Source organism: Pelobates fuscus, chromosome 5 (assembly GCF_036172605.1).
Source record: "Pelobates fuscus isolate aPelFus1 chromosome 5, aPelFus1.pri, whole genome shotgun sequence".
Lineage (NCBI taxonomy): Eukaryota > Metazoa > Chordata > Amphibia > Anura > Pelobatidae > Pelobates > Pelobates fuscus.
This window is the reverse complement of record NC_086321.1, coordinates 37,254,932-37,282,834: the sequence shown is the minus strand read 5'-3', so window position 1 is coordinate 37,282,834 and position 27,903 is coordinate 37,254,932. Positions and strand designations below refer to the sequence as shown.

General features: G+C 44.0%; 1 protein-coding gene across 2 annotated transcripts in view; it reads left to right on the top strand.

Annotated features, from left to right (window-relative positions):
• The window catches only part of XRCC4 (X-ray repair cross complementing 4), a 274,465-nt gene that overhangs the window by 136,162 nt on the left and 110,400 nt on the right, over positions 1 to 27,903 (top strand). The window contains exons 5-6 of one of the 2 annotated variants that reach the window (XM_063456759.1): positions 3,147 to 3,290; positions 3,760 to 3,869. In XM_063456759.1, the coding sequence (XP_063312829.1) occupies positions 3,147 to 3,290; positions 3,760 to 3,869 (254 nt within the window). Of the gene's footprint in view, positions 1 to 3,146; positions 3,291 to 3,759; positions 3,882 to 27,903 lie in introns of both variants that reach the window. The other variant, XM_063456758.1, reaches the window with a different exon arrangement.

Genomic DNA, 27,903 nt, shown 5'->3' with positions numbered 1-27,903 from the left:
CTTTTGTCCAGCTTGAAAATTTACCTTTTATGACAACTTGCTGTACTCTATCCTTAAGCCAATCTTCTACCCAAGAACAAGAGTATTCATCTAGACCAATTTCTTTTAGTTCCAAGACTAACCTATTGTGAGGAACCGTATTAAATGCCTTGGCAAAATCCAAGTAGATCACATCCACTGCAACACCCTGATCTATATTTCTACTTACTTCTTCGTAGAATGCAATTAGGTTAGTTTGACATGACCTATGTTTCATAAAACCACATGTTAAAAAGGCTGAAGTGAGAGGAAAATGGTTGTTGGCAAAGGCCAACATGTCCTAGGTGTGATGTGTTAGAGAAAGTTATATTCCAGCTACCTGAGAATGTGACATTTTAATGGTGGAAATGTGAATATCAAAAGTAAAGAGCTTTTCATTTGTTTGAAGACATTTCCAAATGTAACAATTAATTCACTGATAGCAAGAATACATTTATTTTCCATGTTAAATTCCTCCAAATAAATATTTCAAAAAAGCCAAAGCTTCTAAAAAAAACATCCCTTTCTCACCTGATTTAGCCCATTCAAATGACCCATCTGATGAATCTTTATAATTATAAAAAAAAAAAGCATTTTCCATTCCTGGCTGTTTTTAGTGTACAAATATATCATTAATCGGTATTAGCTTCGGTACAATTTCCAAAGACCTAGTGTCTTAAAATAGTTTGACTGATCAGATTCATTGACATTGGACCCCCAGAGTATAAGCCGTCAGTAATCAAGAGTCAGCTATCAGCTCTCTGTTCACCCCATTACCTGCCTTAATTATCCATGCAAAGTGCATACCAAGGTCTTTCCTTTTTTAACAATACGGATGTATGGAAATCCAGATGTAACCTGTTTATAGCTTCTGCAAAAACTTACAGGTTAAGAGTTAAAATACAATTTTCTAAGACATTTTGAGCCATAAGGCACACATTTCACAGAAAGGCCCTGGGGCAGGATATACAGACAGATTACTACATAGCTTTTATAATCGCTTTTCAAATGACCTTGACAATCGTATGGTCCTTTTGGACCAATGGTTTGGTCCATCTGTGCCATTTATAAGGGATCTTTAAGCCTCGTACCAATTGAAAAATTAAGACACATTTCCTCTGCTATGCTTAGTGCCTTGGGTTTGAGGAGTTAACAAGGAAACTACACCAAAACATCAAACATAAATGAATAAATAATAACTCTCAGTATACAGTTTAAGAGGAATGCTTAGGTTTCCTATATGAATTGTGGCGATTGACCTGTAGTAGTATGTCATTACCTAATAGTAGTACCTAATTACATTTATGTAAAAATATTATGAACTATAATTTATAATCTTCGAGTGTCTCAAAAAAGTCACCCCAAAAGTTGTAAATGGTGAATATAGACTGTCATCTGTAATGCTAACGGAGTTTCCCATTCTCAAGTGTTTGTAGTTCCTGTAAACGGTCTCCAACTATGAAAAACTCCTTCCACTATACCTACTGTGTGTTACATGAACATAGCAACAAATATAATTGAATACTTGCAGAAGCACTTCATTAAAACCATCTGTTCCATATCATAAGACTCTCTCCTTAAACTCCATTTTCTCAAAACTGTTCACGTTAAGGTCCCAGGAAACTGACAACACACTTAAAACCAGACAAAATCACATCATTACGTATAATCCTCTGTTCCTTTAGGGAAACTTAATCCAGCTATTAAAATGACTATTAAGTGAAGCGAAACTGCAAAAACTCCGACCCTGGTGGATTAATGGTATAATTCTTTAGAAAATCTCTCTGACCTCTCATCATTGCCTTTCAGTACGCATCTCTGTAATCAATGGTCATCACTTACAAATATTAATAGTATTATTACTACTACTCTTTATGTTTCCCCTCTCTCACTAACTATGTTCATTGATAGAAAAGTGCACATTTTTTAGTATTCTTTTTTTTTTTCTTTTTTTTTTGATGTGCAATGAGTTATAGGCATACAGTTGAGATACAATAGCATGGTATGTGGCGTATTACATCGTATGTAGAACACATGAAATATCTGGAGTTCGTCATGAACAAATTCCTAGAGGATGTAGATGGACAGTTGTATAATAAAGCAGTATCAAGAGGGCCATCCTAAGCTAGGTAGAGTGATGGTAAAAGCTTTTGGCCCGGGAAGGGTAATACTGTGGTGAGTCCAATTTGCTGGATCATCCATGCTCATTACCCTACCTGGATTGAAAAGGGAATGGTATTTTATGCTTGTTGCTACATTAACGTCATAGAAGTAGGCAATCTGTTGTCAGTTCCTTCAGTAAAATGAGCGATTTGCTTGTTAATAGTGTGAGCTACTCCAGAGGGGCATTACCCCTAACCATGGGGGCATCAGGGGAGTGGGGTGTCTCGCAGTGAGTACTGGTACGTTATGGTTTTGTGCGAGAACGGACCCATACCTCCTACATTTTTAACAATGACTGACCTGGAACCAAAATAGAATCAGGTCCACAAAAGAGGTCAATACAACAGTGCAGATTTCTGTTTGATTTTTATTTATTTTTTTACTTAGACTTTGAGGGGTGCCACAACTTCACCCATGTCCTCCTATTTGTCCTTATTTGTGAATTTAATACTTTTGGTTCATAGCATTTTATAACTAACCTCGCCACCTTTGATATCCTCAGTCTTACCGTTCGACTAATGATGCTGTATGACCATTCTCCATTTACCCTTTCTGTTAGTCTTCAACCTCACTGAAATCTTTTCCAAAACACGAAGGACAGCTCTCAAATCTACTTATTGTTGTGTTGTTTAATGGTTTGCTATATACAGTATCAAAATAAAAAAATCAACTGTAACTCCTGTTTAGAACTGACGTAGAGTGAACCTCTTTGAATTAAACCTGCAGAAAGTGCATATTGTCAGTAACATTCTATGTAAACATTAAAAAGTCTACATAAAATTAAATATATCTTTTTTAATAAATCTCAATACCCATCTTCATTCTGCTTCCCATTCACGTCAGCTTTAATTCGCCATACATGCTAATGTCGCCTGCTCTAATACTGAAAAAAATATATTGTTGCTATTTACTGATTTGTCTTTTACATTGGAAGACGCATATTTGCTTATTTATTTTAATTTCAGGCTTGAAAGGTTTGTAAGTGCAAAAGAAGAGCTAGAAAAAGACCTCTACACAAAATTTACCCGTGTGCTTAATGAGAAGAAAGCAAAGATAAGAAGCCTGAAGGATAAATTGGATCAGACCCAGCACAAAGTACAGCAGACAAGGTATTTTTGTATTGTGTTCACGGTGTCTGTTTAATTAATCAAACATCAATCCGAATAAGCTGAAGTCCAATAATACAAACGTATTATATAAAATCTTTAAGATAAATGTATTTTATGGTAGATTATCCACTAGTCACTTGAAACTAGAAGTTTAAATTCTAGTAATCTCCCCACAAGACGTACAAGCCTGTAAGTGTTAAAACATCGCCGGATATATTGGAAGCTGTACTCATACATGGTTTGGCTCATCCATTGAAAGCTATAGAATTGTGAATGTTTCTAAAGTTCTTAGATTCTGACTGCTAGGCATCCCTTACTTCTAGAGCATCTTCTATAATATTTAAACAGCTTTGGATGTCTTCTTTTCCGGCGTCCATTGGTAAAAATCAGTTTTACTTATCAGAATAGTTTTATTCTAATGCAATTTCTGCGTCACATTTTATTGTTTTGTTTCGTATTTCCCGCACAGTGAAAATTCTGTTCCTTTTGATACTGTTCCTGTTAGTCAGTTAAAGGATGAAGACTATGGCGGTACAACTGATGAGGAAACTAATAGTCAGGAAGGAACCAGAGAAACTGGTAAGGAAAAGTGTATTGTCATTAATATAGCCACATTAGATACCCACTATAATATATAACCGGTACTTCAGAAGCGTCGCTAGGTTTCATGGCATCCAATGTAAATGTATTTTGACACTTTCTTCCCCCAAACTGTAGATTTTTTTTGTCTCACTCTGCAATCCCAGCTCCTGTTTGTTAGTTCAATTACACACCCATACTCACATCCATATACACACATGGACACATATACACAGACACAGACCTTATTACGCATTCACACAGGCACATAAATACACACACATTTATATAAACACTCACATACATTAAAAATAAATATATATACACACACACACCCACACATTCATACAGACAAGCCTTATTTACAGCGAAGTCCACCCAACCTCCCTATTCTTAGCTAGAAAAAGGACAGCTGAAGTGGAACCTCATCCATGTGTTACATTGGGGATCTCTCTTCACTGATTTCCCAGCTCTAGGCAGAGGATGTGACATGACATCTCAGCTCCAGCATCAGTACAAGGCACGCAAAGGAGCTGGGAAATCCGTGTAGACCAATCCCATCGGTTCCTTCTGTCTGCTCCGAAGCCACATACAACAGCTGCAGAGCAGGCGTCTGCCGCGTGGCACCCTCTTCATCCATTCACCAACTATCAGGCGAATGCTCTGGCCGAGAGGATGCTCTATGCACCCCCTGCCACCTATTACCCTAAGTATGCTTTGAAACTTCATATTTTTTTTATAATATCTTCAATATTTCATGAATGTGAGAAGGAGTTTAATTATTATCTATTATTCTCTATTCTGGACAATCTTCAGTATTTAGTTCCTTATTATTAACCTATTATCTTTTCAGTTGGCTAAGCATCGAAATTGTGTAAATAAATCCATTCTGTGTAGTCTGGCATTCTTCTAACATATCTCAGTGGTATAGTAAATTAATTCTCACACATCCTCTGGGCAGATTGTTAAAAAGACAGTGACAGCCTTATTTAAGGCTCAGTTCCAAAGTGGTTGTTACAAATCTGCCATAAACTGTTGTGATTACAAACAGACGCTTGTTTCCAAAGCCCAGGCTCATGTATGGCGGCTTACCTTAGCTACCATCCACCTATCTATACCGTCTGCATCTTAAAGTTTGTATAAATAAGCAGCAATAAGCAGTAAAATAGCTCTTTCTAATTCACCACCATAGGAGCCACACTATGAAATGCACAGCCTGCCTGTGCGTACATTACTTATAATCAGTATTTCCCAGGATAGTTACAGGAGATGGTGGTGGCAGTAACTGGAGATGGACAAAAGAGAGGTGGTTGATTTATTAGTTTAAAGGACCACAATAGGCACCCAGACCACTACAGCTTAATGCCCCCCCCCCCCCCTCCCTATAGAGATGCATTGAGTAAATGTATCTCTATGGGGAAATGCTGATTGGCACCACTTCGTTATGGGGAAGCATTGGAATGTGTAGATCATCAGTATTGATGATCTCCGCAAAATAAGGCGTGACAACTGTGAGAAATAAAGGTAAGTGATATTGTGTTTAATTCTACAGGGCGGGCTTGATTCTAAACAGATAGTATCACACTCTAGCATTACGGATACATGTTTTATATTCCTAACTCTAGTGTTCCTTTAAAGGTTTTTGGTGAACCATTCCAAACAAGTTAAACTGTAGCAGTGGTTAAAAGGGACACTCCAAACACACTTTTATTTACTGGCACACAGAAAGTAGACAATCTTGGAATAAGTATCTAATATTAGTTTGAATGTATCTGTGATGTTAAACAAATAGGCAGGTTCTTTTGTTTGATAATTACACTGCTTGTACTTTCTCTGTTACTTACATCTCTATTGTCAGTATTAATTGTTAATCTGTGCACGCATAAAGCTTGGGTTTTCATAATGAAAATGAGAGCTGATCACATCACTGGTGGATGATCACAACTTTATGTTTGGAATGCATTACAAATGGGCGCTAAGTCCATCCTTGGCACGCATCAAATTAAAGTAAGAAACAGTTAAGGCTTGTAAATTTTAACAAAAATGTTTGATATTTATTCAGGTTGTGGTATCAAACACAAGACAGTTTCCCTGCATCAACGTACAGGAGGTCTGACCAAATACCCTTGTTGGAAGGACTCTCCATTGAGACACGCTGCTCGTCTGAACTTTAAACAGAAACATCCATCCAAACAGTCACAAGATAATTTTTTATTTAATTTTACTCAAGCCCTTTTTTCTAACATTAAGAAATAGAATGGAACTTATCGAAAACTGGCTAACCTTTTATTACTAATATGATATGAGGTTTTGGCCTGCAAAACTCTGGCTACTAAGTTAGATGTTCTCCTTCCCACCATTGTTCAAGATGCAATGAAAAGCAGTGACAGGTACTAGTGATGTAGTCATGTTTGTCTATGGATAATATTTAGACAGTGCACACTTAAACACAATCACACTTATTTTTCGATTTAATCTTCATTTGTGACTTATAAACATCACTTTTTGCTTTAATTGAGAGAAATGCATACTTTTTGCTAAACAGACTCTCTAAATCTATTTTTAATTGTTTGCCAAGAGGCAATCCCAATTATAGTGCAAAATGAGAAAAAGCATTCAGCCTACATGTCAAAAAGGGTTCTTCATTAAACTCAGAATTTTTACAAATTTAACCCGAATGGAAAAACCAGGGTAAAAACAGCCAAGTTGTTGAGTTGGAAAAATGTTCAATGCAAGCTATTTTTGAATAGTTTTTTCCATCTCAATTTCATTTTCAAAAATCCAGAGTTTAGTGAATAACCTTGAAAGTGTTAATGGCACTGTGTTGTGGTACACTGGTTGAAAATAGTATACAAGTGTTCTGTATTTCACGGTAAAGGAGCAATGGAATATGTTTATCAAAAAAATGCAGACTGGAATGAGCATTGAGGTCATCACTAGTACTGAGATGGCTAAATGTTTTACTGCCACTTCTCAGGATATTTTCGTTTCATATAATTAAAAAATAATAATTGAGATGAGTCAAGGCGTCTAAGCACTGAGCTACTGCCGAGTCGGCTAAATACACCAAAGTTTTCACAGCTACCCTGCTATGAAGCATGAAGGAACATGACGGAAACCGTGAGCAGTTGCCTTCATGCCTTCCTGGTCGCAGAAATGGCACAATATAACTCATATGAGCCTCTTTGTGTCTGCTCCAATTCGAGGGGCCACAGGCCCTAGATGTCACCGAACTTGCGCTTTTACCAGCATTTAGTGGAGGAGACCGCAATATCACCACTATCTTCCAGGCACACAGAGCTACCCATACAGAGGCAACCATGCAACTATTATACAACTCCTGGCCTCTTTTCAACACAACTTCCTAAAGATAGCAGAGAATATCCGCAGCGATTTAAAAGGGAAAGAAATTGTTCTAGCCTATAATACTGTGGCAGATGCCTATGAAAGCCTAAAATTCAAAGTCACATCACTGGAAAATAAGATGGAAGAATACGAGGACATATCTTGCAGAAATAATAGGAGAAAGTATCCAATGTGGAACTCTATGATTTTATTACGCAGTTCTTTACGTTCCTGCAGTCACAGATCAGGGGCACACAGACTTTCATGACCCAGGCACCTTCCAACTACTTTTGCAAGGAATGTGATAGGTCACCAACATTTTTACACTACAAAAGAAAAAGTCATGAAAGTAGCCATGGTTACCCCGGCCTGCCGGAATGCTTCCAACTTTACGCTGATCTATTAGCAGCAACATTGGCAAAACATCGAGAATTTACAGAACTCACACAGGTACTATGAGCAGTCAAGGTAATATACTGCTGGATTACCACTGAAGATACTGGTGTAGCGCAGTAGGAAAACTATACCGTATCCAGTTTTGAAGAGGACCCTTGCCTATTTTTCCTCTAGGGATAGTTCCCCATGATAGGGGGTTCACACTACACCATATCTCGCTCTCATAGAACAGAGGGCATTAGCATACTGCATGTGATATTTAATTTATATGACTCATGGCGGGTCATCCACCCAAGTGAAATTTTCTTTACTTTTTGTTGTATGGTACACAACTCCTAAGCTAGGATTGATAGTTTTTTTTGCCTTTGCCACCCTCCTTCAAAATATCAGTTCCGCAATCATAGTTACATGACATGGTCTGACCACGCATCCATCACTGTGAGCTTAAGAGAACGTTTCTCCTATAGGGGCACAGGTACTTGGCGACTTAAAGCCTTCTTCTTACTTCACACACAAAACAAGAAGTTGTAGCAGAACGACACATAGATTTTATACTCAAGCTTTACATCTGACCCCCATCCTGTTTATTCTAGCCTAAGAGCCCTTGGTCATAGAAATTCACCAACACTGTGACATTACAGGTATATCCTATCATGAGTATCTACTAAATTTATTTGCAATTGATATATTATTTACCACAACCAACCAGGGAACAATTCTACCGGCATTACTCTCCTTTTGGAGAACTATTGTATTATAAATTAAACACTCCTAAAACACAAGTCCTATCTGTGTCCACTTCGGAAAAGGATGCATTTCATTGATGAACACATTTCATCCAGTATCTGGAAGTTAAAATAGCTAAAACCTTGGATAAAATGTATAAGCTTCATTTCCCACCGTTGGTCCAAATGGTTAGGGGTGACCTGCATTTGTGAAAGTACTTACACTTGTCATAGCTAGGTCAAATCAGCACTATTAAAATGGTAATCTTACCAAATTGCTTTATGTATTTCAAATGCTCCCACTGTCTGCCCCTCCTGCTTTTTTCAAACTAATCCTGGTATTATCCACCCACTTTATTTGGGGCCATAATAGACCTGGAGTTTAGGCCACTACTCTTCATGACCGTGTGAGTAGAGGTGGACTGGGGTTGTCCAATGTGCATCAATACTATAGAGCCACAATCTTAGCACAATCTGTCTAATTACATGCCTCAAAGGGTTTTACACAGTAGATAGATATAGAGTCGTATTCACAGCCACAGGGCCTCTCTCCTGGCTTTTAAACAAGTTACCAGCTTCACTTACCATTTAAAAATACACTATAAACGATAAACAGTGTTGGAGATGTGGATCAGGAGTGGGGACGTTAACATACGTGGAACATATGGACAGGGCCTTGCAAATATCGGTCTCTATGGGATAAATATATTAACGCATTGTAAGCTCCTAATGGAACAGCGAGCCTAAGGGAACCACTGCTCAGAGTTGACTCAATTGGATTTGGGCCCGGGACCTACAATCTTTTCAGAAGCATGTTGGGGTTTAGACGTAATGCTCAGATGCATTCCCTCCTTTCCCTTCCCTTCTTCTCCCTAGCATTCTTTAGGGTTATTATTACTGTCTACTAATTCCCCTTGTTCAACATGTAGGAGGACAACACTCCTCAGTGGGGAAGAGGAAATTTGTTCCTATGGGTCCACGAGGGTCTACCTGTGCAGAGATGGCATAACTATTTCAGCATCTCTCCCTCACGATGTTAAAATACTTTAATATGCTGTACTCTGTATGATCCGTATTGAAACTATGTTCTCAACATTGTATGTAAATTATCTTACATTTGTGCTTCATGTATCCTCCAGGCCCTTTTATTTAGTTTGTCTTATTAGAAAATACTAATAAACACTTTGTGTTTTGTTGAAATAAATAACAAATGATTAAGAGAGAAGATTGTATTTCGTTTTCCAAAATTGTCATGTATATCTTGTGGTACTAAAGTATTATTTATTTTTTATTATTATTATTATTATTATTATTATTATTATTATTATTATTATCATGTAATTAATCTTGAATCTAACTACCGCTCTATTATAAATTCCAAATCTTGACGATAATTTATAATGCTTCTCTCCCGCTTGTTACACAGAAAAAGATCTATTAGTAAACAAAATCTAATTATAACATTCCACTACCTTTATTATTTATATTTTGCATTATACAAACTTAGTATAAAAAGCATCATGGTTGTGGAACTGATGGATGTCTACCATTTTGACGCCCCTGGTTACTGATGTACCGAACTGTCCGCCGGCGAAGAGTTCCCGGCGAAATTAGCGTGTTCGTGTTCGCCGCGGCGGGCGGACACATGCGCAGTTCGATCAGCCCCCTATTCGTCATCATTGGGCAAACTTTGACCCTGTGCCTCTCGGTCAGCAGACACATTACAGCCAATCAGCAGCACTCCCTCCCTTCCACACCCTCCAACCTCCCTCCCAGCATCCATTTTCGATTCATTCGGAAGATGCATGCTTAGTGAGAGGAGGGAAAGTTTAGCTGCTGCTGATTACATAGGGAAATTGATAGCTAGGCTAGGGTATTCAGTGTCCACTACAATCCTGAAGGACTCATCTGATCTCTGCTGTAAGGACAGCACCCCAAAAAGCCATTTTTAGGGCTATAACATAAGGCTGCTTTTTTTTTTTTTTTCCTGTGTAATGTAATTGCAGGTGCCTGCCTGCCAGCTTCTGTGTGAGGTTCACATTGGATACTGTGCCTATTTGCCCAGTGCCACCACTCATATCTGTTTTAACAATAGGTTAAGCTTTACATTTAAAATAAATATTTTTTTTTCACTGTAATAGAAGAGCAGTTGCCTGCCTGCCTGCCAGCTTCTGTGTGAGGTTCACATTGGATACTGTGCCTATTTGCCCAGTGCCACCACTCATATCTGTTTTAACAATAGGTTAAGCTTTACATTTAAAATAAATATTTTTTTTCACTGTAATAGAAGAGCAGTTTCCTGCCTGCCAGCTTCTGTGTGAGGTTCACATTGGATACTGTGCCTATTTGCCCAGTGCCACCACTCATATCTGTTTTAACAATAGGTTAAGCTTTACATTTAAAATAAATATTTTTTTTTCACTGTAATAGAAGAGCAGTTGCCTGCCTGCCAGCTTCTGTGTGAGGTTCACATTGGATACTGTGCCTATTTGCCCAGTGCCACCACTCATATCTGTTTTAACAATAGGTTAAGCTTTACATTTAAAATAAATATTTTTTTTTCACTGTAATAGAAGAGCAGTTAGTTGTCTGCAAGCGTCTGTGTTTCAGGCCTACTTCAGCGTGTGTTCTGCAGACCTGTGCCAGCGTGCTTTGACAGTTGCCAATCATATCTGGTGTCTCTATAGCGTGCTTTTACAACCAAAATTTTGTTTCCACTGTAATAGAAGAGCAGTTGCCTGCCTGCCAGCTTCTGTGTGAGGTTCACATTGGATACTGTGCCTATTTGCCCAGTGCCACCACTCATATCTGTTTTAACAATAGGTTAAGCTTTCGATTTAAAAGAAATATTTTTTTTTCACTGTAATAGAAGAGCAGTTAGTTGTCTGCAAGCGTCTGTGTTTCAGGCCTACTTCAGCGTGTGCTCTGCAGACCTGTGCCAGCGTGCTTTGACAGTTGCCAATCATATCTGGTGTCTCTTTAGCGTGCTTTTACAACCAAAATTTTGTTTCCACTGTAATAGAAGAGCAGTTGCCTGCCTGCCAGCTTCTGTGTGAGGTTCACATTGGATACTGTGCCTATTTGCCCAGTGCCACCACTCATATCTGTTTTAACAATAGGTTAAGCTTTACATTTAAAATAAATATTTTTTTTCACTGTAATAGAAGAGCAGTTAGTTGTCTGCAAGCGTCTGTGTTTCAGGCCTACTTCAGCGTGTGCTCTGCAGACCTGTGCCAGCGTGCTTTGACAGTTGCCAATCATATCTGGTGTCTCTTTAGCATGCTTTTACAACCAAAATTTAGTTTCCACTGTAATAGAAGAGCAGTTGCCTGCCTGCCTGCCAGCTTCTGTGTGAGGTTCACATTGGATACTGTGCCTATTTGCCCAGTGCCACCACTCATATCTGTTTTAACAATTGGTTAAGCTTTAGATTTAAAAGAAATATTTTTTTTTCACTGTAATAGAAGAGCAGTTAGTTGTCTGCAAGCGTCTGTGTTTCAGGCCTACTTCAGCGTGTGCTCTGCAGACCTGTGCCAGCGTGCTTTGACAGTTGCCACCAGAGGCGGCTCTAGACTTTATGAGGCCTTAGGCGAAACGCAAACATGAGGCCCCACTAACAAAAAAGTGTCACATATACACATTGACGCACTGTCTACCTGTGTATGTGCCTGAGAGTGTGTCTGACAGAGAGTATCCTTGTGTGTGCGAATGTATGTCTCTGTGAGCATGTTTGTGTTTTTGTCTGAGACCCTATGTGTATGGGGTAGCTGATGGTGAGAGGGAGCGGGGGGTGTGATGGTGAGAGGGAGTGGACGGTGATGGTGAAAGGGAGCGGGGGGTTGATGGTAATGTGAGAGGGAGCAGGGGGTGATAGTAATGTGAGAGTGAGAGGGGGTAATGTGAGAGTGAGGGGGTTAATGTGAGAGTGAGGGGGTTAATGTGAGAGTGAGAGGGGGTAATGTGAGAGTGAGAGGGGGTAATGTGAGAGTGAGAGGGGGGTAATGTGAGAGTGAGAGGGGGGTAATGTGAGAGTGAGAGGGGGTAATGTGAGAGTGAGAGGGGGGTAATGTGAGAGTGGGACGCGTAATGTGAGAGTGGGGGGGTAATGTGAGAGTGAGAGGGGGTAATGTGAGAGTGAGAAGGGGGTGATGTGAGAAGGAGGGGGTGATGGTGAGTGGGGGGAAGCTGAGGGTGGTGACGGAGGGTTATGCTGAGGGTGGTGATGCTGAGGGTGGTGGGGGGTAATGCTGAGGGTGGTGAGGGGTGATGCTGAGGGGGGTGATGCTGAAGGTGGTGGGGGGAGTGATGCTGAGGGGTGGTGAAGCTGAGGGTGGGGTGAGGCTGAGGGTGGTGGGGGGTGAGGCTGAGGGTGAAGGGGTAATGGTGAGGGTGGTGGGGGTGAGGCTGAGGGTGGGCAGGGGTGAAGCTGAGGGTGGGCAGGGGTGAAGCTGAGGGTGGGCAGGGGTGAAGCTGAGGGTGGGCAGGGGTGAAGCTGAGGGTGGTGGGGGGTGAAGCTGAGGGTGGTGGGGGGTGATGGTGGTGGGGTGATGGTGACGGTGGTGGTGGGTGTAGCTGAGGGTGGTGGGGGTGAGGCTGAGGGTGGTGGGGGTGATGGTGGTGAGGGGTGATGGTGAGGGTGATGGTGGTGGGGGGTGATGGTGGTGGGGGTTAAGCTGAGGGTGGTGGGGGGTGAGGCTGAGGGTGGTGATGGTGGATGATGGTGGTGGGGAATGAGGCTGAGGTTGGTGGGGGTGATGGTGACGGTGGTGGGGGGTGAAGCTGATGGTGGTGGTGGGTGTAGCTGAGGGTGGTGGGGGTGATGGTAGGGAGGGGTGATGGTGAGGGTGGTGGGGGTGATGGTGGTGGGTGGTGAGGCTGAGGGTGGTGGGGGGTGAGGCTGAGGGTGGGGAGATGGTGATGGGGGTGAGGCTGAGGGTGGGGAGATGGTGGTGGGGTGAGGCTGAGGGTGGGGTGATGGTGGTGGGGTGAGGCTGAGGGTGGTGGGGGTGATGGTGGTGAGGGGTGATGGTGAGGGTGATGGTGGTGGGGGGTGATGGTGGTGGGGGTTAAGCTGAGGGTGGTGGGGGGTGAGGCTGAGGGTGGTGATGGTGGATGATGGTGGTGGGGAATGAGGCTGAGGTTGGTGGGGGTGATGGTGACGGTGGTGGGGGGTGAAGCTGATGGTGGTGGTGGGTGTAGCTGAGGGTGGTGGGGGTGATGGTAGGGAGGGGTGATGGTGAGGGTGGTGGGGGTGATGGTGGTGGGTGGTGAGGCTGAGGGTGGTGGGGGGTGAGGCTGAGGGTGGGGAGATGGTGATGGGGGTGAGGCTGAGGGTGGGGAGATGGTGGTGGGGTGAGGCTGAGGGTGGGGTGATGGTGGTGGGGTGAGGCTGAGGGTGGTGATGGTGGGTGATGGTGGTGGGGAATGAGGCTGAGGTTGGTGGGGGTGATGGTGGTGGGGGGGGTGAAGCTGATGGTGGTGGTGGGTGTACCTGAGGGTGGTGGGGGTGATGGTGGTGGGGGTGAGGCTGAGGGTGGTGGGGTTGATGGTGGTGGGGGGTGAAGCTGAGGGTGGTGGGGGGTGATGGTGGTGGGGGGTGATGGTGAGGGTGGGGGTGAGGCTGATGGTGGTGGGGGGTGAAGCTGAGGGTGGTGGGGGTGATGGTGGTGGGGGGTGAGGCTGAGGGTGGTGGGGGGTGATGGTGAGGGTGGGGGTGAGGCTGATGGTGGTGGGGGGTGAAGCTGAGGGTGGTGGGGGTGATGGTGGTGGGGGTGATGGTGGTGGTGAGGCTGAGGGTGGGGTGGTGGGGGTGAGGCTGAGGGTGGTGGGGTTGATGGTGGTGGGGGGTGAAGCTGAGGGTGGTGGGGGGTGATGGTGGTGGGGGGTGAGGCTGAGGGTGGTGGGGGGTGATGGTGAGGGTGGGGGTGAGGCTGATGGTGGTGGGGGGTGAAGCTGAGGGTGGTGGGGGTGATGGTGGTGGGGGGTGAGGCTGAGGGTGGTGGGGGGTGATGGTGAGGGTGGGGGTGAGGCTGATGGTGGTGGGGGGTGAAGCTGAGGGTGGTGGGGGTGATGGTGGTGGGGGTGAGGCTGAGGGTGGTGAGGGTGATGGTGGTGGTGAGGCTGAGGGTGGGGTGGTGGGGGTGAGGCTGAGGGTGGTGGGGGTGATGGTGGTGGGGGTTGAAGCTGAGGTTGGTGGGGGGTGATGGTGATGGTGGGGGGTGAAGCTGAGGGTGGTGGCGGGTGATGGTGGTGGTGGGGGGGTGAAGCTGAGGGTAGTGGGGGTGATGGTGGTGGGGGTGAGGCTGAGGGTGTTGGGGGTGATGGTGGTGGTGGGGGGTGAAGCTGAGGGTGGTGGGGGGTGATGGTGGTGGGGGGGGGTGAAGCTGAGGGTGGTGGGGGTGATGGTGGTGGGGGTGAGGCTGAGGGTGGTGAGGGTGATGGTGAGGCTGAGGGTGGGGTGGTGGGGGTGAGGCTGAGGGTGGTGGGGGTGATGGTGGTGGGGGTTGAAGCTGAGGTTGGTGGGGGGGTGATGGTGATGGTGGGGGGTGAAGCTGAGGGTGGTGGCGGGTGATGGTGGTGGTGGGGGGGTGAAGCTGAGGGTAGTGGGGGTGATGGTGGTGGGGGTGAGGCTGAGGGTGTTGGGGGTGATGGTGGTGGTGGGGGGTGAAGCTGAGGGTGGTGGCGGGTGATGGTGGTGGTGGGGGGTGAAGCTGAGGGTAGTGGGGGTGATGGTGGTGGGGGTGAGGCTGAGGGTGTTGGGGGTGATGGTGGTGGGGGGGTGAAGCTGAGGGTGGTGGGGGTGAGGCTGAGGGTGGTGGGGGTGATGGTGGTGGGGGGTGAAGCTAAGGGTGGTGGGGGTGATGGTGGTAGGGGGTGAAGCTAAGGGTGGTGGGGGTGATGGTGGTGGGTGAGCCTACCTTTCCCTGGTGGTCCAGTGGGCTCCCTGGTGGTCCGGTGGCCCCTGCTCCCGGTCTGCAGCTCCACAGAGCTGCAGACCGTGTAATCTCGCGAGATTCAGAGCGTTGCCGTGGTAACCCGCGGCAACGCTCTGATTGGCCAATTCTCGCGAGTCACATGGTCTGCAGCTCTGCACACTGCGGAGCTGCAGACCAGTGTCTGCGGTGGCCGGGCTGGCAGCAAGGAGGGGCCTCGCACCCGGCGGCATACCGGGCAAACCGCCGGGCCCCCTCCTGGTGTCAGGTCCTCGGTCACTTACCGAGGACCTGACACACTCTGCTAACAGGCGGTTTAGGCGGCCGCGAGGCCCCCGCCAGCGCGAGGCCTTAGGCGGCCGCCTAAACCGCCTAATTAGAGAGCCGCCTCTGGTTGCCACTCATATCTTGTGTCTCTATAGCGTGCTTTTACAACCAAAATTTGTTTTTTACTGTTATAGATTGAATAGCAGTTACTTGTCTTCAAGCGGCTCTGTCAGTCCTTCCTTCAGCGTGTGCTCTGCAGAACTGTTCCAGTGCACATTGCCAATCATATCTGGTCTCACAGTAGCTTGCACGCATAGTACCACTAATCCCCAAAAAAATGACAGGCAGAGGCAGGCCACCCCGCAGGGGCCGTCGTGGTCGTGGTGCTGTGATTCCCTTTTGCCCTAGAATAATGCCCAGTTTTTAGAAGACACGTACCCTGAATTTGAAAAGTTCTGAGGACTTAGTTGACTGGCTAACACAGGACACCCAATCTTGTACAGCCTCCGCTCGGAACCTTGACGCACCATCCTCCTCCAGCTTAGCTTCAGGCACCTCTCAAGATCGCACTCACCCGCCTGCCGCCACCACCAAAACTAGCACCACAGCCGCTTTACTTGGTATGTCAGAGGAGTTATTCACACACCCGTTTGAAGAAATGAGTGATGCGCAACCATTATTGCTAGAGGATGTAGATAACAGGGATATGTCTCAGGCAGGCAGCATTAAACACATGGAGGTACGGTGTGGTGATGATGATGTTGTACCCGCTGCTGCTTCCTTTTCTGAGTTGTCAGATACAAGCGAAGCGGTTGATGATGACGATGCGTCCATGGATGTCACGTGGGTGCCCGCTAGAAGAGAAGAAGAACAGGGCGAAAGTTCAGATGGGGAGACAGAGAGGAGGAGGAGGAAACCAGTTGGAAGCAGGGGGGGGGTCGTCGCAAGGAGCTAGTGGCACAGTCAGACAGCATGCATTGGCACCCGGGGTCAGCCCGACAGCACGCCAATCAACGCATGCTGTGTCCACCACCAGAATGCCGTCATTGCAGAGCTCAGCAGTGTGGCATTTTTTTTGTGTGTCTGCCTCTGACAACAGCGATGCCATTTGCAACCTGTGCCAAAGGAAACTGAGTCGTGGGAGGTCCAACACCCACCTAGGTACAACTGCTTTGCGTAGGCACATGATCTCACATCACAAATGCCTATGGGATCAACACATGAGTACAAGCAGCACGCCTACTCTAAGCCGCCATCCTCCTCCTGGTCCAGCATCTTCAGCCACGTCAACCACTGCTGTCCTTCTTGCCCCCTCTCAACCATCCGCCACTCCGTCTCCCGCCTTGAGCAGTTCCCGCTCATCTGCCCACAGTCATGTGTCTGTCAAGGACATGTTTGAGCGTAAGAAGCCAATGTCACCAAGTCACCCCCTTGCCCAGCGTCTGACAGCTGGCTTGTCCGAACTATTAGCCCGCCAGCTTTTACCATACAATCTGGTTGAGTCTGAGGCGTTCAAAAAATTTGTAGCTATTGGGACACCGCAGTGGAAGGTACCCGGACGGAATTTCTTTTCACAAAAGGCAATCCCCAACTTGTACTCGATTGTGCAAAAGGAAGTCATGGCATGTCTGGCACACAGTGTTGGGGCAAGGGTCCATCTGACCACTGATACCTGGTCTGCAAAGCATGGTCAGGGCAGGTATATCACCTACACTGCGCATTGGGTAAACCTGCTGACGGCTGACAAGCAAGGAATGCGTGGCATTGCAGAGGAGTTGGTGACACCGCCACGAATTGCAGGCAGTCCTGCTGCCACCTCCTCTACTCCTCCTTCTCCATCCTCTTCCATAACCTCCTCGGCTGAGTCCTCTTGTGCCGCTGCTTCTTGCTCCACATCAACGGCACCCCCCCAGCTACCCAGGTACTATTCCACATCCCGGATACGGCAGTGTCACGCCGTCTTGGGATTGACTTGCTTGAAAGCAGAGAGTCACACCGGACAAGCACTCCTGTCCGCCCTGAACGCACAGGTGGAAAAGTGGCTGACTCCGCAGCAACTGGATATCGGCAAAGTGGTGTGTGACAACGGAAAAAATTTGATAGCGGCATTGAAGTTGGGCAAGTTGACACATGTGCCGTGCATGGCACATGTGTGTAATCTGATCATACAACGCTTTGTGCATAAGTACACAGGCTTACAGGACGTCCTGAAGCAGGCCAGGAAGGTGTGTGGCCATTTCAGGCGTTCCTACACGGCCATGGCTCACTTTGCCGATATCCAGCGGCGAAACAACATGCCAGTGAGGCGCTTGATTTGCGACAGCCCTACACGTTGGAATTCAACACTCCTAATGTTCGACCGCCTGCTCCAACAAGAAAAAGCTGTTAATGATAATGAATATTTGTATGACCGGGGTGCTAGGACAGCCTCTGGGGAGCTGGGAATTTTTTTGCCATGTTACTGGACGCTCATGCGCAATGCCTGTAGGCTCATGCGTCCTTTTGAGGAGGTGACAAACCTAGTCAGTCGCAGTTTTGTGTGTGCGTGTGTATGGCTGTCTGCCTGTGTGTGTGTGTGACAGGGTGAAGATTTCTTGCACATGGGTGTGACAGGGTGAAGATTTCTTGCACAGGGCGCCCAAAGGCCTAAGGCTGGCCCTGCGCATGGGTCAGTGGCTCTGCACCAGACTTCCCTCCAATTGATCAAAGTTAAAGGATTTCAAGTGGACTGATTACAATTACAGGGCCTCTAAAGAGTCCTGTATTGTTATTTGTCATCACTACCTTCCCGCGTCGGGAAGATTTCTTGCACAGGGCGCCCAAAGGCCTAAGGCTGGCCCTGCGCATGGGTCAGTGGCTCTGCACCAGACTTCCCTCCAATTGATCAAAGTTAAAGGATTTCAAGTGGACTGATTATAATTACAGGGCCTCTAAAGAGTCCTGTATTGTTATTTGTCGTCACTACCTTCCCGCGTCGGGAGTGGGTCATTTGCGCCCCTGCTGCCTTCCTTGCATGTGGTAGCTGTTTGTCAGGGATTTGTCAATCCATATCTGCCAAGTGACCCTATGTAGGGGGAACAGTCTCTATTCTGCTCTGTGTCAGTGTGTATCAGGGATCATTAGGATAGGTGTCAATCCATATCTGCCAAGTGACCCTATGTAGGGGGAACAGTCTCTATTCTGCTCTGTGTCAGTGTGTATCAGGGATCATTAGGATAGGTGTCAATCCATATCTGCCAAGTGACCCTATGTAGGAGGAACAGTCCCTATTCTGCTCTGTGTCACTGTGTATCAGGGATCATTAGGATAGGTGTCAATCCATATCTGCCAAGTGACCCTATGTAGGAGGAACAGTCCCTATTCTGCTCTGTGTCACTGTGTATCAGGGATCATTAGGATAGGTGTCAATCCATATCTGCCAAGTGACCCTATGTAGGGGGAACAGTCTCTATTCTGCTCTGTGTCAGTGTGTATCAGGGATCATTAGGATAGGTGTCAATCCATATCTGCCAAGTGACCCTATGTAGGAGGAACAGTCCCTATTCTGCTCTGTGTCACTGTGTATCAGGGATCATTAGGATAGGTGTCAATCCATATCTGCCAAGTGACCCTATGTAGGAGGAACAGTCCCTATTCTGCTCTGTGTCACTGTGTATCAGGGATCATTAGGATAGGTGTCAATCCATATCTGCCAAGTGACCCTATGTAGGGGGAACAGTCCCTATTCTGCTCTGTGTCAGTGTGTATCAGGGGTTTTGAGGACAGGTGTCAATCCATATCTGCCAAGTGACCCTATGTAGGGGGAACAGTCTCTATTCTGCTCTGTGTCAGTGTGTATCAGGGATCATTAGGATAGGTGTCAATCCATATCTGCCAAGTGACCCTATGTAGGGGGAACAGTCCCTATTCTGCTATGTGTCAGTGTGTATCAGGGGTTTTGAGGACAGGTGTCAATCCATATCTGCCAAGTGACCCTATGTAGGGGGAACAGTCTCTATTCTGCTCTGTGTCAGTGTGTATCAGGGCTGGGCTTTGAGGACAGGTGTCAATGTTAGGTGATTTCTGCCCTTTATGGATTAAAAGCAGACTCTGCATCAACTGTGCAATTTTCCATGGGAGTTTTGCCATGGATCCCCCTCTGGCATGCCACAGTCCAGGTGTTAGTCCCCTTGAAACAACTTTTCCATCACTATTGTGGCCAGAAAGAGTCCCTGTTGTTTTTAAAATTCGCCTGCCCATTGAAGTCAATGGCGGTTCGCGCGGTTCGCCGGTTCGCGAACATTTGCGGAAGTTCGCGTTCGCCGGTCGCGAACCGAAAATTCCGGGTTCGCGACAACACTACCCCTGGTTTTTACAACCTATATCTATGTCATTTACTACTGTGGAGTAGTGCTTGTAATTAGGAAAATAACACAATGTTAATTTTGCCATGGTAAAGAAATCTGTGGATTATTTTTTTTTTAGATAGTTTAATGACCTTCTTAATTCCGTGCCGGGAATGATTTTGCAAGTCGTAGTAAAGATAATGTGAAGGGATGTGAAATCACTCTTGTGCAATGTCAGGGTAGTTATGAATCAGGAAAGGCAGAGTCATAAGTCAGTTCTAAACTGTGAACTATGGTGAAAAGTATAAATATAACTTTACACCTGTTTCCGTTCAATAGATAGTGTACTGTTCAATGCCCTCACTAAATGGAATGTTAAACCTTTATTTCACAATCTCTTTATGTTTTAACTCCTTATTGTCTTATTTACAAATCTTTATTTTTAGTAAAAGTGTCCAGGGGCTTCCAAAAGGTAAATCTATCCCTAGATAGTTTTGAACTACAACTTCCATAATGTGTTGCCATTTTAAAGCCTGTTAAGGCATCATGGGAGTTGCAGTTCTTTAAAACCTGGAGATCTACCTTTTGGGAACCCCTAAGCCTAAGCTATAACTAACTCCACTCTTAGAAAGGGATTTTTCATTCACTGTAGTAGGAACTGCTTTTCATGTGAACTCAGTGGCGGGCTGTTTCCCATCAGCTTTAGTTAACTTGCTGTTAGAAAGTTCACTAAACACAGAACTCAGCAGCTTCTGAGATACAATTACTACACCAATCTCAATATGAATACATAATGATAACAGTGGTAATACATAGGTCAGATCACTGTTCAGTGATCGGAACTGTGTTTTAATATTTCGAAAGAGAAAGTCTTCCTTTTTTGTGTGCGTGCAATGTGGGCAACCTGTGCGCTCAACAGGGACAATATTAACATTGGCAGCCGAGAACTGTGCGGTCTGGGCTGCCTGATTGACGGCCCCAGTGGGCTGTCTTATGGTGGCAGTTTTTCTTACAAATATATGCTCCTTTAAAACATTCTCAACAGGAGAATGCTCAGGGTACAGCAAGCGCTATGCACTTTGAAATAATGCAAAGTGGTTATGGTGGTTAGACTAACCCTTTAAATACAATTTTACAACTGCTCCCTAATTTTTGTTTCACTCTAGCATACAGTCTTTCAGTATATTCAAAGACTGTACCCACACACTGTTCTTAAAGACAGATCATAAACAATGCTATACTAAGGGAGCTATTCACAAGCAAGTGAATTGCAGTGAAAGTGTAGTGTAGGAAGTAATGTTTACCGTTATTAGTGTAGTGTAGGAAGTAATGTTTAGTGCTATTAGGGTAGCGGTTAACATATAGTGTAGTGTAGAAAGTAGTGTTTATTATTATTAGTGTGGAGGTTCATATATAGTGTAGTGTAGGAACTAGTGTTAACATATACGGTAGTGTGTTATGGTAGTGTAGGAAATACTGTTTAGTGTTATGTAGTGTAGAAGTTAACATATAGTGTAATGTATGGGTTAACAGGAAGACTTTACAGGTACATCCCTCACATTTTTGTAAATATTTTATTATATCTTTTCATGTGACAACACTAAAGAAATGACACTCTGCTACAATGTAAAGTAGTAAGTGTACAGCCTGTATAACAGTGTGAATTTGCTGCCCCCTCAAAATAACTCAACACACAGCCATTAATGTCTAAACTGTTGGCAACAAAAGTGAGTACACCCCTAATTGGAAATGTCCAAATTGGGCCCAAAGGGTCAATAATGTGTGTGGCCACCATTATTTTCCAGCACTGCCCTAACCCTCATGGGCATGAAGTTCACCAGAGCTTCACAGATGGCCACTGAAATCCTCTTCCATAATGACATCACGGAGGTGGTGGATGTTAAAGACCTTGTGCTCCCCCACCTACTGTTTGAAGATGCCCCACAGAAGCGCAATGGGGTTTAGGTCTGGATACATGCTTGGCCAGTCCAGCACATTTACCTTCAGCTTTTTTAGCAACGCAGTGATCGTCTTGAAGTTGTGTTTGGGGTTGTTATCATGTTGGAATACTGCCCAGTCTCCAAAGGGAGGGGATCATGCTCTGCTACAGTATGTCACAGTACATGTGGGCATTCATGGTTCCCTCAATGAACTGTAGCTCTCCAGTGCCGGCTGCACTCATGCAGACCCAGACCATGACACTCCCACCATCATGCTTGACTGTAAGCAAGACACACTTGTCTTTGTACTCCTCACCTGGTTGCTGCCACACACGCTTGACACCATATGAGCTAAATAAGTTTATCTTTGTCTCATTGGACCACAGGACATGGTTCCAGTAATCCATGTCCTTAGTCTGCTTGTCTTCAGCAAACTGTTTGCATCATCTTTAGAAGAGGCTTTCTTCTGGGACGACAGCCATGCAGACCAATTTGATGCAGTGTGCGGCGTATTGTCTGAGCACTGACAGGCTGAAGCCCCACCCCTTCAACCTCTGCAGCAATGCTGGCAGCACTCATACGTCTATTTCCCAAAGACAACCTCTAGATATGACGCTGAGCACATGCCTCTAGATATGACGCTGAGCACAACCTCTAGATATGACGCTGAGCAACTTCTTTGGTCGACCATGGCGGGGCCTGTTCTGAGTGGAATCTGTCTTGTGAAACCGCTGTATGGTCTTGCCCACCGTGCTGCAGCTCAGTTTCAGGGTCTAACAATCTTCTTATAGCCTAGGCCATCTTTATCTAGAGCAACAATTCTTTTTTTCAGATCATCAAAGAGTTCTTTGCCATGAGGCGCCATGTTGAACTTCCAGTGACCAGTATGAGAGAGTGTGAGAGTGATAACACCAAATTTAACACACCTGCTCCCCATTCACACCTGAGACCTTGTAACACTAACGAGTCACATGACACCGGGGAGGGAAAATGGCTAATTGGGCCCAATTTGGACATTTCCAATTAGGGGTGTACTCACTTTTGTTGACAACGGTTTAGACATTAATGGCTGTGTGTTGAGTTATTTTGAGGGGACAGCACATTTACACTGTTATACGGGCTGTACACATATTACTTTACATTGTAGCAGAGTGTCATGCCTTCAGTGTTGTCACATGAAAAGATATAATAAAATATTACAAAAAAATGTAAGGGGTGTATCCACTTTTGTGAGATACTGTACATTTATAAATCTGCTCATTAATCATGTTTATATATTAACTGTTAGAAGCATAAAAAGTTGTAAAACCTACATACACTCTTTACATTCTACAGAGCTATATACCAGGTCAGTGTAAAGAAACAAGTCACTGGTGATCTTGGAGTAAAATTTCTGTTTTTTATTATCATTATTTTTTTTTTTGCAACCCACCGTTCAACCCTGACAGTTGAAGTTTATTCTCCATTACAATGTCAGGCAATGTTTGGCAGTTGTGGCCTTAGTTTGGCCATCTTACGCGCCTATCTGTAAAGAAAATATTCGGTTGCTTTTCATCAAGTTTGACCAGACAGCTTGTTTAAAAAAAAAAAAAAAGAAAACGCTCTTTGGTCCAAATAACTATTGAAACACTCCATTCATTCTTTTTTCTGTTTGGACATAAAACGATCTACATACAGACTGCATTAACTACAATATGATGGATTGTGGGCTGTCTGCTGCATTTATTTCTCTGATTTCATCATTTTATAAGAGCAAAAATGAGTCAGTGTTCCCAATTCTGACAAGTTTTACAATGTGCAGTAAGGTGAATTTCAGAAACCTCCCTAAAACTCCTACTGCGATGCTTCAACAATTTTGTTGATGTCTGTAAACATGTTATATGTTTCTGCAGTAAACTGTAAGTGTACATTGGTCTGGAGAATACCTGTAACCCACTCGGAATACAACTGACCAGTTAGTAGACTGAAACGAAATGAACTGAACGAAAACACTCTAACGTAAAATATATATATAGTTTTAACATTACAGAGTTCCCCGTTGGTATTTAGATTCTCCCATGCACCCATTTAACAAAGAACAAACAAACAAACAAACAAAAAAGAAGAGTAACACCCACAAAATACATCTTTATTTCAGGGCTGGGGAAGCCACATCACTTCTGGTTAGGAATTATTAAGAGCTGCCAGTCTGACAGCCACTAAAGGTGTTGTTTTTAGTAAAAGCAAACATTCTTTTACAGAGACAGAAATATTTTAGATTGCCTGCAAAAAAAAGGACAGGCATCCAATATACTTAATTTGGGCCCTTTTAATATTATGCTTTTTTTTTTTCTTACAGCGTACTCTCGGTCAATTTTCCTATGTAAAAAAATGTTACACCAAAATGACAGTGAAAGACTGATAAATATAGTACTCCATCTACCCAATGTTTATATATTTTGGATCGTTGGAATAACACAGGTATTATAAAATGCCTGGTCTATTTCCAGAGGCCATATGTGTTTTATTTAAGCCATACGTGTGCTGTTGCTTTGCCATTACATTGTAATGCTTAAAAGGATCTTGTCTGGAAATATTCACTTTACTGGATAACAGCTCCTTAACCCCTTAAGGACCAAACTTCTGGAATAAAAGGGAATCATGACATGTCAGACATGTCATGTGTCCTTAAGGGGTTAAAGACTGACTGTATTGTTTGTTATAAAGATAAATAATATATTGTATTGCTTTATGAGCTGTTCGGTAAATGGACACAGGGACCTCCCTTCCAAATCATTGTAAATCTAGCCTAGGGCTTGACATTTCCTATAGTCATTGGCAAGTGAACATTTTGCCCGGGCAAGTAAAAATCCACTCCTTGCTGTTCCATGGACTTATTTTCCACTACTTACTTGTAGTGGCGAGTAAGTTTTACGTTTTTGCTAGTAGCGTAGGACTTGAAATTTTACACTCTAGCTAGGCAACCTACTACACTATTGGCCCTGCTTGGAAACAATCACCAAACAGAGTACACCTCCCCAATAACCACATCATTGCTTTATTGGGTGTCATTTATCTTTCCATTCTTATATTCCTATGGAAAAGTTTAAATATGCTTGGAAGATGAAGATTACAGCAACTGCATTGTATGCAATATGATGTTAATAGGTCTTGAGGGATCATATTTACAGGGTTACTCCAAGCTCCTTGGTAATGGAGCCTGAAGTATGTGTGTGCAGCAATTAATTTTTGCATAGGATGCTGGCCCCATATAGCCAATGGCGGTATGGCTCCACCTCTATCCTCCCCCTCTTGTCCTCCCCTCTGTCTGTCCTCCCTGACCTCCCTCTCCGCCAAGGATGATTGGGCTGAGGGGAGAACGGTTGGAACAATGGAACAGAGGTGTAAGTTGTAGTGTTTCTCTTATTTGTTGTGGTACATTTTTGTGGAGGCAGGCATACCATCTCAGAAAGGGTTACACAAACCAAAACCAATTAAACCCTTTCATTTCCATTTATTTAATCTGTTCAATTGCTTGTCATCCTACTAGCACAGTGTATAGGTTTAACTAAAGATGTCTCGTGACATGTCTCATGATCGGTCACAACAATAATACCACTGAAGTGAATAACATTGATTATATCTGTACAATGACACCTGTCAAAGGTGGGATATATAGGCATCAAGTGAGTTCCTGAATTTCATGTGTTGGAATAAGATAAAAGAGGCAAGCGAAAAGATCTGAGTGACTTTGACAAGGGTCAAATAGTGATAACAGAGGACCTCCAATCCAGCAAGTCTTGTGGTGTGTTTCCGGTATGCACTGGCTAGTACCCACCAAAAGTGGTGCAAGGAAGGACAACCGGTGAACCAGCATCAGGGTCAAGGACGCCCATTGATGAACATGGGGAGTGAAGACTATCCCATCTGGTCTGATTGCACAGAAAAGCTACTTACTGTAGCTCAATATGCTGAAAAACGTAATGCTGTCATGATAGAAAGATATCAAAACACACAGTGCATTGAAGTTTGATGCATATGGGGCTGCGTAGCCACAGACTGGTCAGGGTAACCATGATGACCCCTGTGCACCACGGAAAGTGTCTTCAATGGTGATAGGAGCCTCAGAACTGGACCATGAAGCAATGGAAGAAGGTTGCCTAGTCTGATAAATTTAATTTTATTTTAGATCAGGTAGATGGCCAGGTGTGTATGCGTTGTTTACCTGGGGAAGATATGGCAGCAGGATGCACTATGGGAAAAATTCAGTCTGACGGAGGCAGTGTTATGCTCTTTGCAATGTTCTGCTGGGAAATATTGGGTCCTCATATTCATGTGGATGTTACTTTGACATGTACCACCTACATAGAGATTGTTGCAGACCATGTGCACCCTTCATGGCAATGGTGTTCCCTGATGACAGTGGCCTCTTTCAGCATGATAATGTACCCTGCCCCACTGCATAATTTTTTTCAGAAATGGGTTGAGGAGCATGACAAAGAATTCAAGGTGTTAAATTGGTCTCCAAATTCCCCAGATCTCAATCTGATTGAGCAGCTGTGGGATGTGCTGGAACAACAAATCCAGTCCACGGAGGCCCCATCTAGCAACTTGCAGGACTTAAATGATCTGTGGTTATGTCTTGGTGCCAGATAACACAGGACATGTTCAGAGCTCTTCTGGAGTCCATGACTTGACATATCAGAGCTGTTTTGGCAGCATGAGGGGTAACAATATTAGGCAGAGGGTTTTAATGTTGTGGCTGATCAGTTTATATCAAAATAGTGCTAACGTTTTCCGAAATAATAAATAATATACAAAAAACCATGTGCTAACCACATGAAGAATAGTGAAATATAAATAGAAAGTGCATCACCTTATCACAGCCGTTCTATAGGTGTATAGCGTGGCTCAATTACCGTTTCTTTTGAGGAACTAAACAAGTGCAACAACTTGCCAAAGTGCAAAAGATTCTATGACAAACAGATCGGTATCTGCCAATCTGTGAGCTTGTTGTACAATTGATTTGTGGATTTGACGAGATTTTTTTTTTTAAATCTTTGTTTCTACCTGTTTGTGAATTGAATGATAATTGATATTAAAATATAACTCCTTTAATAATTAGTTACTTTCCCAAGAGTTGTGTTTAAATTTCATAGAGCAGTTATTAGTCTCTTTTTTTTTTTTAAATGAATGAACATTTAATTGACAAATTGTAAACTTGATGAAAATGATAGTATGTGTCCTTCAGTTTTTTTAGACTAGCATTTAAATTATGGCAGATTGAACACGTCAAGGATAATGATGTCAACTTTGAAGGACTAAACGTACACAGTTTCAGTGGATTTGAGGTCGAGTTAACAACCGGTAAGGAAAAAACTATAACTGGAAATATACTGACTCAAACTTCATCTAAATCGTCACAGTCTTAAAAAAATAAAGTAAAATAAACAATAATTACAAAAGAGGAACGGGCAGGGTTCCATTCAGCAGATGCTAACGCATTAGAGAGTCTAGCAATAATTACAAATAAAAACTGATCACAGCAAAATTAGTGTGGCACATGTGACATTTTTACTGTAAACCATGCACATTGAAAAAGCTGGTCCAAGCCATCTCTAATCCATACTGCCTGTCCTAGGAATCAAACAATATAGGATTAGGCACACGTTACACTCGCCTCAGTAGTCCTTTCAATGCCAGAGTGGTTTGCCAGACACAACACTACATATGATCAACACTTTAAGGTCCGCAAAACTCCCTATTATCTGTGAAAGAATTGAGCGAATCACTCCTTTCCCACCTGAATGGTAGCAGGATGGAACACTGTTAAATAGCATGGATCTCCCCACAACTCCCTTGTTAATGGAGGGAGGACTTGTCCAGTAGTCCTTGGTTTTCTTCTGCCCTCCATGTGGATGAAGGGTAATTATATTAGGCTGTTCATTTTTTCAGTTACCCCTTTTCCTAAGTGCAATGGGGTGATTGGTTAAGCTTATTTGAGGAGTCATGCCTATTAGTTTGAGTTCTACCCAGACCAGATAATTCTACGGGACCATCACCCTATAACGATGAAGCCATGAGTCTTCCTTGACCACATACACTAAAAAGTACTAGCCAAATGA